The sequence below is a fragment of the Archocentrus centrarchus genome, chromosome 20 (assembly GCF_007364275.1).
Source record: "Archocentrus centrarchus isolate MPI-CPG fArcCen1 chromosome 20, fArcCen1, whole genome shotgun sequence".
NCBI classification, from domain to species: Eukaryota; Metazoa; Chordata; class Actinopteri; order Cichliformes; family Cichlidae; genus Archocentrus; species Archocentrus centrarchus.
Window position 1 is genome coordinate 32062525 of NC_044365.1, and position 12015 is coordinate 32074539.

The 12015-nt window shown below is 41.4% G+C and overlaps 1 protein-coding gene across 1 annotated transcript; it reads left to right on the forward strand.

Annotated features, from left to right (window-relative positions):
- Window positions 1–368: 368 nt before the first annotated feature.
- LOC115799287 (zinc finger protein 271-like) lies at window positions 369–8633 on the forward strand. The gene is made up of 4 exons (XM_030756367.1): window positions 369–467; window positions 2987–3054; window positions 4141–4737; window positions 7656–8633. Exons 2-4 carry the CDS (start codon window positions 3037–3039, stop codon window positions 8298–8300), a joined length of 1260 nt encoding a protein of 419 aa, XP_030612227.1. The 5' UTR covers window positions 369–467; window positions 2987–3036; the 3' UTR covers window positions 8301–8633.
- Window positions 8634–12015: the final 3382 nt, after the last annotated feature.

Consider the following 12015-nt stretch of genomic DNA (forward strand, 5'->3'; position numbering starts at 1 on the left):
TCTCATTTTACAAGCTTTCTGCTCCCTTTTCTCTCCAATGACAGCCTCAGTGATGAAGTGAGATTTTCCTGCTGCTTCTCTGCTTTATATGAGCTGCATGAAACGACACTGTAACAACACACTGGCCAAAGATCTAAGATTTTTGTAGTCCATCTTCAGGACTTTGTAGTTTCCACACAGCAACCTCGTGTCATCCTTCATCCAGCAGTCTGATTCTCTGAGCACCCCACTTCTCTTTTCCTATCTTATTATCAACTCTCCTTCACACCTTCCTTTAACTCAGGACGTTTTCCATCCATATAAAGGTTAGACTCGACTCTGGCGCGCCCCCTGCGCGGCTCAATTGTACTCACTTCCGGTACAGCGGGATTAGCCGGAAGTGGGGATAGCGCTTCCATTGAGGCGCGCGGGGCTGCTTCAGCTTTATCACAGATTCTCTCTCGTTTGCAGCCCGGGCTCATCTAAAGGTAAACCAAGCTAACTTTAATCCAGTTAATCCTGAGCTGCTCTGCTCGGTGTCTGCTCACAGAGTGACTGCAGTGATGGTGAGATGAGTGTTTTCCATCTGACACGTTCAGTCATGGCCTTTATGACGCTTCATCTACTCGGACACTAAAAACAGGCTGGATGATTATAATGACGGCTTTAGTGTGTGAACAGAATCGTATTTGTAATAATACGTTCTGAACCTATAAGTGCTGAACCTATTAATACAGTGTGTGCCTTATGATACAATGGTGGAGTCAGAAGGGAACGTGAAAACCAATTAGGGAGGGGCTGTGATATGAATGTGCTTGTGCAGATCTTATTAGGAGAGCTCGGCTCAAAATGTCCCCACGCAGGGGAACTCTCCATTCTTGCTGCTTATATCAAGTCCACAAACTGTGATCCACTGCGTTTCGCTGCGCCATATACTTCGAATAGAACGCCAAAGCCGGGAGACATTTCCTAAATCAGCCACGCGGTACGGCAGGCTCGCGATGCTGCTTACATCATCATCACAAGCCTCGATACGCGTCTGTCCCTGGAGTACTCCACGCGCGCTTCGAGACAGAAGAGCAGCGTGGAGATCCCAGCAACAAAACAAAGTGCAGCAGTTCATGGTGCCTTTAGGTGCACCTGGTAAACTTAGCAATCAATTAAAAAGACAAAGGTCTCAGTCATGAGACCACATATTGATTAATAAATTCTGCATTAAAGAAAACAAAAAATCATTACATATACATTTTATTACATACACCCTCACCCTATAATGCATACTGTGTATGCTGTGTACCTTACCGGCTACAAATGTATATAGTAATTTTGATATCTGTATATAGTGTTTTGATGTGTGTGTATATGTGTATGATATATATATTTTATGTATACAGTGTTTTTCTATTCTATTTTATTTCATTTGTTTTGTTCATTTCATTTTTCTCTGTACTGAGCTGCTGCACAAATTTCCCCTTTGTGAGATCATTAAGTTTTATCTTATCTTTGCCGATACGTGACTGCAGCTTCTACTTGTGACAGGGGAGTTCTTTTTCTCTCCTGTCACATACAGAAACTCTTTCTCACTAGTCGTTTTTTGGGGAAAAAAAAAAGTCACTATAGATTCTGAAAAGTTGCAAAGTTGGCAACACTGTGTGTCACCAATGAACCCCACCCAAGGCACATGATGTCACAGCATGGACTGTGATTGGTTAAGGTAGGGTTTTGAAGCAGTTGGCATCTTTTACAAGACACTGCCTCCATGAGTTAAAAGAGGAATTACATGCTGAGTTGTATTCATTGCTTGGGCCAGTGGGCCAAAGTTAACATGTATGGAGAAGACGTGTGAGCCATATAAAACCCAAGCTCGGGTTGTGTTTGGCTTACGGGCCGTAGTTTGGACACCTCTGATCTATGTCATAGCAAGGAATGATGAGGAAAAAGAAAAAAACAAAGAATCAACCACCTTAAAGCCGTAATTGTAGGAGCCTACAGCAGCCTTGGGAAAAACTGAGCGCACACATTGCAATCATCAGTACTGGTGGGGATTGTCACATAGCTACTATTTCATGATGCCATAGGGCACATGAAAGAGACAATTATGATACCACCATGCAGTCATGTGTATGAGGTTAGAAATGCTTTTAAAAAGTCCATTCAAACTGTTATTAACAATTTCCAGTTTATTCTTGTTCATCATCCACTTGTGTCTGAGTGAGGTCCATTTCATCATCAGAGGGTGAATGAGGGGATGATTCTCTATATATACACTTAGGCTGTCTGGAGGCTGGAACACTGACTGAAGACATTTAGTTTGAGTGGATCTGAACTTTCCTTTATTATTTCCTTCTGCTTTGACTGCAGCTGTAACAGCAAGTCCAGCAGGATTTGTAAAAAGCATTTTGACAGACACACAAAGCTGGACACGCAAACCTGTCACAGCAGATGACCCCCCCTCCTGAGCCTGGTTCTGCTGGAGGTTTCTTGCTGTTAAAAGGGAGTTTTTTCTTCCCACTGTCACCAAGTGCTGCTCATAGGGGGTCGTTTTGACTGTTGGGTTTTCTCTGTATTATTGTAGTTTCTTTACCTTAAAATACAAAGACCAATGGCATTGATTTAAAGTGCTTTATAAATAAAGTTGAGTTAAAATATAAAGAACCTTGAGGGGTGACTGTTGTGATTTGGCACTATATAAATAAAACTGAATTGAATTGGACTGAATTCACAGAAGGAACACACTCATTTGCACTCCAGTGGCAGGGCCAAGCAGAAAACATGGCACATACATGATCCTGGATCATAACAAGCTTTTCTTCTGAGGGTTTGGAGAGAGTATACTGTCATCTTGTTTTTTTTCCTTTAGGGTTTCAGAAAAGACAAAAAACTCAACGAAAAATAGAAATCTACATGATTTAGGCAAAAATAAAACTTTAATTAAAAAATGACTTGATGATTATTCTAAATGTTGCGTTGCTCAAGTTTTTGTTTGCTCTGCTTCTTTTTGTCTCAGATGTCAGCGTCTCAGCCATTTGACTCAGCTCAGCGGCTACAGAGGAAACAATGAGTTCAACACCAAAGGTGAGAAAAATGTTATTGTTTTTTTTCCCGGGGGGGCGTGGGTGTGCACTCAAGATCTCAGCACAAAATTGGAGAGATGTGTCAACCAAGAAAGCTCGCTCTCCAATTTCAACCGGCCGACACATGTGCACTCAATCCCTACGACTCCTCCTGCTGGTGGTGGGCCTACAGGACAGCCGGGCCATATCTTATCTTTGGGCTGCGCCCTGCCAGGCACCAAAAGCTAATACCCAGCCACCAGACACTCTACCTCAAGCTCCCTCCCAGGCATGGCTTTAGGTTGGGCCCTCTGTTAACTGTGTCCTGGGAAGGGTAAACTGTGCAAACAATTTTCACACGTCACTGAATATGAGTAAATAATATTAGAAAGACTAATAAATTGCAACTTAAAAGTGTGGCGCATAGTGCCATGCATTTTGAACGATGCTCGTTGCTCTACAGTTCATTATGATGTTACCTGTGTAAGTGGCCAGTATTTATGCTTGTGTAGGTGCCTTGCGTGTGTTAAGTACCTTTGGAGAGAGTATACACCAAAAGATCCACAGCAGAAAGAAACTCTACAAGTGCATTTACTGTGAGGTATTTTACATGCGGTGCCAGCCAACAAAAACATAAAATGCTAAGATTTTTTCCCTCGTGGGTCCTACTTGTTACTGTGGTCAGCTTTTTAAAGGCACAACACATTTGTCCCTCTAGTTTTTCGCTTCTTTGTAGAAACTTGGGGGAAGTAGCCTGAATGCAGGGAAGGAAGGATTTTCTCTGGAGGTTCGCTTCAGGTTACGCTGTACAACTTCAAAAATAACTAACAATATTAGACCTAATAAAAATATCAGGCCAAGATTAAAGGAGAGATGGGATTTTTCTATAACAACGTCAGGGCTGCAGCTCCTTCTGGTGGCAGATGGCTGCATAACATTTAGGACAAACATTTAGCAGCACTGGCTATCACTGAAAATCTAATATGTCTGGTACTGACTAGTTACAATAGCAATGATTAGTCCTCCAGTCAACTAGTTGCGCATATCCCTAGTTTGTTCCATGGCTGCAATTCACTCAAGGCCTCTGTTTGTATTTCTGTCATCACAGGACCAGCGTGGAGCGAGAAGTCAGCCGCCCCAGGACGCTGTCAGACCTCACAGAAGAAAGAGAGAAAAAAAATACAGCTGTGAAGAGTGTGGGAAGGATTTTACAAGAAGGGAGACACTTAAAACACATCAATTCATCCACACTGGAGAGAGACCGTTCAACTGTGAGCAGTGTGGAAAGTCTTTTACAGATTCTAAAAACTTAAGACAACACCAACGCATCCACACTGGAGTTAAACCATACAGCTGTGGTCAGTGTGGTCGAGCTTTTACTCAGAGAAGCCACTTATGGAATCATCAAGTTACCCACTCTGGTATTAAGGCTTACAGCTGTGACTTTTGTGGAAAAACTTTCAGCCTCCTAGGGAGCCGAAATAGACACCTACGCATTCACACTGGGGAGGATGCGCACCACTGTGATCAGTGTGGCAAAACGTTTGCAAGACATGGACAGTTACAGCGTCACAGCTTTGTCCATACTGAGGAGAGACTTCATAAATGTGACCTGTGTGATAAGAACTTTAAAACTCTACATCGTCTGAAAGCACACCAAAAGATCCACAGCAGAAAGAAACTCTACAAGTGCATTTACTGTGAGGTATGTATTTTAGTTTTATCTTGTAATTGTAGCCTGATTGACTGGAACAACTCTGCTGGGACATGCCCAGAACACCTCACCTAAGAGGTGCCCAGGAGGCATCCTAGTCAGATGCCCGAACCACCTCAACTGGCTCGTTTCGACGTGGAGGAGCAGCAGCTCTACTTTGAGCTCCTCCACACTTCACATTTGGCTGAAAACCGTTCCATTGTGAGCTGGAGGCCACCACCTGATGAAGCCAACAGGACTGATTCATCTGCAAAAAGTAGAGATGAAATTCTGAGGCCACCAAGGCAAAGACCTTCCACCACTTGGCTACGCTTAGAAATTCTGTCAATAAAAATTATTATAAAAATTCTGAACAGAATCGGTGACAAAGGGCAGCCCTGGTGAAGTCCAACAACCACAGGAAACAAGTCCAACTTACTGCTGACAAAACTACCGCAGAATCTGTGTGCGACACAAGGCATACACAGACAGTGATTACGATTACATGAGAGAGCGATCAATTTTCCCCTCAACACCACTTTTGCCGCTTCCCATAAATAGTCTCTGAAACTTCTCCTTTGTTATTATGTTCATATACTCCTTCCAGTCTTGTTTTGTCTTCTGGACCACCTCCAGATCATTTAACATTGATACATTTAACCTCCAAATTTAAATCTTTTTTCCTTCTCTAGAGTTATAGACATAACAATCGGAGCATGATCTGATGTCGTTATTAGCTCTATGCGACAATCTACAACTGTGTATAAATAACCAAAACGAGTCACTTCTGGAGTAGCTGTTATGCACTTTTGAGTAAAAGGAGTAGTCCAGGGATCCTCAAATCCAGGCCTCGAGGGCCGGTGTCCTGCAGGTTTTAGATGTGTCCCTGATCTAACACACCTGAATCAAGTGGCTGAATTACCTTCTCAGTCAAGTTCTCCAGAGTCCTGCTAATGACTTCTACATTTGACTCAGGTGTGTTGAAGCAGAGACACATCTAAAACCTGCAGGACACCAGCCCTCGAGGCCTGGATTTGAGGATCCCAGGAGTAGTCCCTCTCCTTTGGGTGTTTTTAGCACCAGACATCTACCAGACCTAGATCTACCATCATATTGCGTAGTACCTGCACTTTCCTTGATATTGGTCCCTTATCAGATGTTTTTTTAATCTAATCTCTGATTCATTATACAATTGAAATCCCCCCCCTATTTTCAGGAATCCCTCTGCATTTTTGGTTAAAATTTCTTTTGGTTAAAAGTTGAAATTTCTTTAGAGTCTTGGATCATCCTCATTTGGTGAATACAAGTTCAAAATTGTTATTCTAGTTTCCCCAATAGCACCCACCGCCATAATATGATGGCTTTTTTTGTCTTCAAATACTTTGTCAACAATGAATCCCAGAGCTCTGTGACACAGGATGGCCACACCCCTTTTAATACCTTCTCCATAGTTGGAACTGAAGACCTGGCCCGCCCAGTCCCTCTTGAGCTTCTTCTGCTCCTTGTCGTTAAGATGAATTTCCTGAAGAAAAGCGACTGAACAATTAAACCTCTTCAGCTGTGACACAATCTTTTTCCTTTTTATGGGATGGTTGATCCCATTTATGTTATAACTAATAAAATTTAAAGTATTCATGGCTGGATTTTATCCTAAAGTACCAAAATAGAGAAACTTTTGAAGAGAGTCACAGTACTTTAACAACAACAAAAGAACAAGATTTATAATCCATGGAAAACCAACATAGACCTCCATTAATCCAGCAGTTAGCCTTGAAAACAGAACAAAAAGCCAATAATTATAAGGGCTTTCCATTCCCGATGCCTATTGGGCAGAGGTCTGTAGCTCTCTGGGTTAGGTGCGCTATGTGCAGTTGCGACGGTCCACCAAGGAATCCCAGGCCTGTAGCCACATCACATTAAAAGAAAAGTGTTGATCAGATACGTCTTTGCTCTCGACCCTATTTTAACAAATGTATAATTATAATTGTCAGATTATAGCCAAAAATAAGTGAATTTCTTTTAAGTACCTGATAGATGAAATTTAAGATCGTTACATTCTGTTACTACAAGTGTCCACTACTGCCTCCATTGAACTGTTTCCTTACTTTCATTTGTCTATATTGATAAGGGCTCGTATTTCTGCTGTGATAAGCTGTTGCTTCTTTCTTCTCCTGCTCTGAGTTGTCCACCTTTCTTGAGCCAGCTCCCTCTCCAGCACGTCCTGGTTCTCCATCACTGTCTCCACTCCTGCCTCTTTCAGGGTTGAATGTGCCGCCAGTATTGAGGGGAACTGCTTGGTGCCTAATTCCAATTAGATTCTCAGTTGAGCCGGTTATGGTGACTGGGCTCTGTTTTTCTTCACTTTCAGCTGTTTTATAACCTCTGGCACCTTTTTCTTTTTCCTCTGCGCTTTAGCTGAGTAATCTTGATGAAAATACACTTTATGTCCTAGAAACTGAACATCCCTTTGCTTCCATGCCTGCACCAGAACTGTCTGCTTTACCTTAAAATCCAAAAAGTGGATTATGATCCACTGTGCACCCTTGGTGGGGTCACTTGGATTTGGCCAAGGGCTCTGTGTGCATTTTCCAGCTTAATATCAGCTCCATCTTTCAACTCCAAGCTGTATAAAAAGTCTGTTACAAATGCCATCATGTGGATATGCCATAGAGCCTTATATTATTTCACCGAGCTTTATTCACATACCATCTTTTTAATGTGTTTAAAAAATGTGAAATAATTTTGAGTATGTATGTATTGATATAAAAATGCTTGATCCTGGAAAAGGTGTATAAACCCTGTTTAGTATAACATTGTAGTAGTGTGGTGGTACTATTGTAATTGGACATTGGCAGAGATGCTCTTTATTTCAGGAGAAGTACATGATGAAGGAATTCCCTGACTTACACTGTTTTTGTGTCTTTGTTTAGAAGCAGAGCGACACAGATGGATCCAGTTCTCAGCCCTGTCATCGCTGTGGTGGTGGGAAAGTGTTTCTCTGTGAACTTTGTGGAAAAACTTTCAATTGGCAGCATAGCCTAACATTGCATCAACGTAGACACACTGGAGACAAACTACACTACTGCAAAGAATGTGGGAGAGGCTTCCCCACACCAAGTACATTAAAAAAACATGAACGCTTACACAGTGGGGTTAAAAAGCACCTCTGTGACCAGTGTGAAATGTCCTTCATCACTGCAAGTGGGCTTAAAATGCACAAGCGAGTCCACACAGGAGAGAAACCATACATGTGCAGACACTGTGAGAAAAGCTTCTCACATCCAGGTAGTCGTAACAAACATGAACGCACACATGTTGAAGGGAACTACAGCTGTGATCAGTGTGACAAGAGCTTCAAGAATCTTGGTTCATACTCCCAACACAAACATTCCCACGCTGTAAATAAACTGTTTCACTGTTACCAATGTGCAAAAGCATTCACTTCATTATCCGCTCTGTTCAAACATCAGCATGATCATGAAGGGCTGAAATCATCCTCATCATTGGATCAAAATGAATCTGCAGAGACACAAAGATCCTTTTCTGGTTGCAGGATAAAACTTGAAAACCTTTAGATCCAGCTCCACAGAATTCTGATGGAATCTCGTGTAAAGAGTGTCAGCTACTGTCACACTTGGATCTGATGAGGCAGCTCTGATTTCTGGACTTGCAGTGAATGATCCTGAATCTTATGTTTAGGAAGCTGCAGGTATAAATATATACATCAAGGTTTTTTTCTTTCTTTAATTGTTCTTGGGGAATTTGAAACTTATCCCAGTTATATTTTACTTGTTTTTCTTAAGCAACGGCGTATTATACATTGTATTATAAAGTTGCAGAAATGTCTGCTATGGCTAACTGATATTGTGTTAAATGTTTGTTTAATAAAAGTTAAAAGGTTGGTTAAATCAGTGCAGTGCTTTGTGTTTAATAACCAGCAACCATCAATAACTACAAACATCACAACTCAATAACATTTGAAAGGTTAAATAATTTCTCACAGGTGACCCTGTCTGCGGTTATGAATGTTAGCTGAGCACTAATATCAATTCATAGCATTTCACAGTTTTCAATTTTATTTTTACTTTATTTTTAATATCACTTTAGTTTCCTTCATGATCTTTCAATGATGCCAGTGTTCACATTTTGGACCGGGAAGACAGATGTGCATCTATGTCCCCTGTGAACAACCGTTATTGAACAGGTGGATTACATCACCAAGTTTCCCCCATCTACAATGCAGTTCTGAGTTCCCTTCCCAGGCACTTCAACCCCCATTCACACGTTCTTCAGGTGACCTCAATAAGTCACTTGATAGAATGGGGCCAAGTCCCAAATTGCTTTCACTGGAAACCACCCAAAAAGCTTGCTTTCACACTTAAGTGTGTGTGTGTATGTGTGTGTGTGTGTGTGCGCACATGAACAATAGTGAGTCACGATCACCTCTGGATGACGACATCGGTGACATTCCTAGATGCAGAGGTAGAAAAAGTTCAGACATTCTTTACTTAAGTAGAAGTACAGATACTTGTATTAAAAAAAATACAAAAAGTTGAAGTGATTACAAGCAAGAGGAAAAGTAAGCACTTTGTGCACAAAGCAGCAAGTTCAGGCTTAGAGTCCAACCTAATTCACAGTCTTGAAAATCACATTGCTTTTCTCATGTAATACACACCATGCAGTGAAATAGTGGTAGAAAACTTGGTTCCAGACCAGCTAGCTTGTGGTGCTGGAGTTGAACCTGTTTTTTAGCCAAGCACCAAGTGCATTTGCAGTGGAAAAAAGGCTGAATGGTTTAAATACTAGCACTGGCACCCGGTCAGTGGAAAAAGGGCCTCCGATCCAACTTTTGGTTTTGAGAACTGAAGAAGCCTTTCAGATGAGAGATCCTCAAGAAACTTAACTCAGCCACTTCGTGGGGTTGTTCGGGATCTGAACCCTGGACCGCTCAAACCCAAACATCTGGGCAACATGTCTGCTTTTATACTTTTAACATGATGATTTTTTTTAAAATTAATTCTCTATTGCTCAGAGCCACAGCTATACAGTAGCAGAAATCTGCACAGTAAACAATAAAAACCTTAAACATCTCAGTTTCATAACCTACTTTAAGCAGAGACCTGTATCCATGCAGATAAAAAAAAGCCCTCCATAAAGCTAGGACATCTTACTACTCATCATTAATTGAAGAAAATAAGAACAACCCCAGGTTTGTTTTCAGCACTGTAGCCAGGCTGACAAAGAGTCAGAGCTCTGTAGAGCCGAGTATTCCTTTCACTTTACCTAGTAGTGACTTCATGGATTTCTTTACAAATAAAATTTTAGACATTAGAGAAAAAATTATTTATAACCATCTCAAAGATTGATCTTCATGTTCGGCTGCTTTCAGCACTGCTGGTATTTGTTTAGACTCTTTGGCTCCAGTTGATCTTTCAGAGTTAACTTCAATAGTTACTTCCTCCAAACCAGCAACATGTTTATTAGATCCCATTCCTACTAGACTGTTCAAAGAAGTCTTTCCAATTATTGATGCTTCAATCTTAAAAATGATCAATCAGTCTTTATTAGTTGGCTATGTACCACAGACCTTCAAGGTGGCTGTAATTAAACCTCTACTTAAAAAGCCATCACTGACCCAGCTGTCTTAGCTAATTATTGGCCAATCTCCAACCTTCCTTTTCTCTCAAAGACTCTTGAAAGAGTAGTTGTAAAACAGCTAACTGATCATCTGCAGAGGAACGGTTTATTTGAAGAGTTTCAGTCAGGTTTCAGAATTCATCACAGTACAGAAACAGCATTAGTGAAGGTTACCAATGATCTTCTTACAGCCTCTGACAGTGGACTCATCTCTGTGCTTGTCCTGTTGGACCTCAGTGCAGCTTTTGATACTGTTGACCATAATATTTTATTACAGAGATTAGAGCTTGCTATAGGTATTAAAGGTACTGCACTGTAGTGGTTTGAATCATATTTATCTCATAGACTCCAATTTGTTCATGTAAATGGGGAGTCTTCTTCACACACTAAGGTTAATTATGGAGTTCCACAGGGTTCTGTGCTAGGACCAATTCTATTTACATTATACATGCTTCCCTTAGGCAGTATTATTAGAAAGCATTGCATCAGTTTTCATTGTTATGCAGATGATACTCAGCTTTACCTATCAATGAAGCCAGATGACACACATCAATTAGTTAAACTGCAGGAATGTCTTAAAGACATTAAGGCCTGGATGACCTCTAATTTCCTGCTTCTAAATTCAGATCAAACTGAAGTTCTTGTACTCGGCCCCACAAATCTTAGAAACGTGGTGTCAAACCAGATACTTACTCTGGATGGCATTACTTTGGCCTCCAGTAACACTGTGAGAAATCTTGGAGTCATTTTTGACCAGGATATGTCCTTCAATGCACATATTAAACACATATGTAGGACCGCTTTTTTGCATTTGCGCAATATTTCTAAAATTAGTAACATCCTTTCTCAGAGTGATGCTGAAAAGCTAATTCGTGCATTTATTACTTCTAGGCTGGACTATTGTAATTCATTATTATCAGGCTGTCCTAAAAGCTCCCTGAAAAGCCTTCAGCTGATCCAAATGCTGCAGCTAGAGTACTGACAGGGACTAGAAAGAGAGAGCAGATTTCTCCCATATTGGCTTCTCTTCATTGGCTCCCTGTTAAATCTAGAATAGAATTTAAAATCCTTCTCCTCACCTACAAGGTCTTCAATAATCAGGCCCCATCTTATCTCAAAGACCTCATAGTCCCATATCACCCCAACAGAGCACTTCTCTCTCAGACTGCTGGCTTACTTGTGGTTCCTAGTATACTTAAGAGTAGAATGGGAGGCAGAGCCTTCAGCTTTCAGGCCCCTCTTCTGTGGAACCAGCTTCCAGCTTGGTTTCAGGAGACAGACACCCTCTCTATTTTTAAGATTAGGCTTAAAACTTTCCTTTATGATAAAGCTTATAGTTAGGGCTGGATCAGGTGACCCTGAACCCTCCCTTAGTTATGCTGCTATAGGCCTAGGCTGCTGGGGGTTTCCCACAATAGACTGTTTCTTTTGATTCACCTTATTTACTTTGTTTATACTCCACTCTGCATTTAATCATTAATTGTTATTAATCTCTGGCTCTCTTCCACAGCATGTCTTTTCTCTCCCCTCAGCCCCCCCCCCCCTCAGCAGATGACCCCCCCCCCCTCCCTGAGCCTGGTTCTGCTGGAGGTTTCTTGCTGTTAAAAGGGAGTTTTTCCTTTCCACTGTCACCAAGTGCTGCTCATAGGGGGT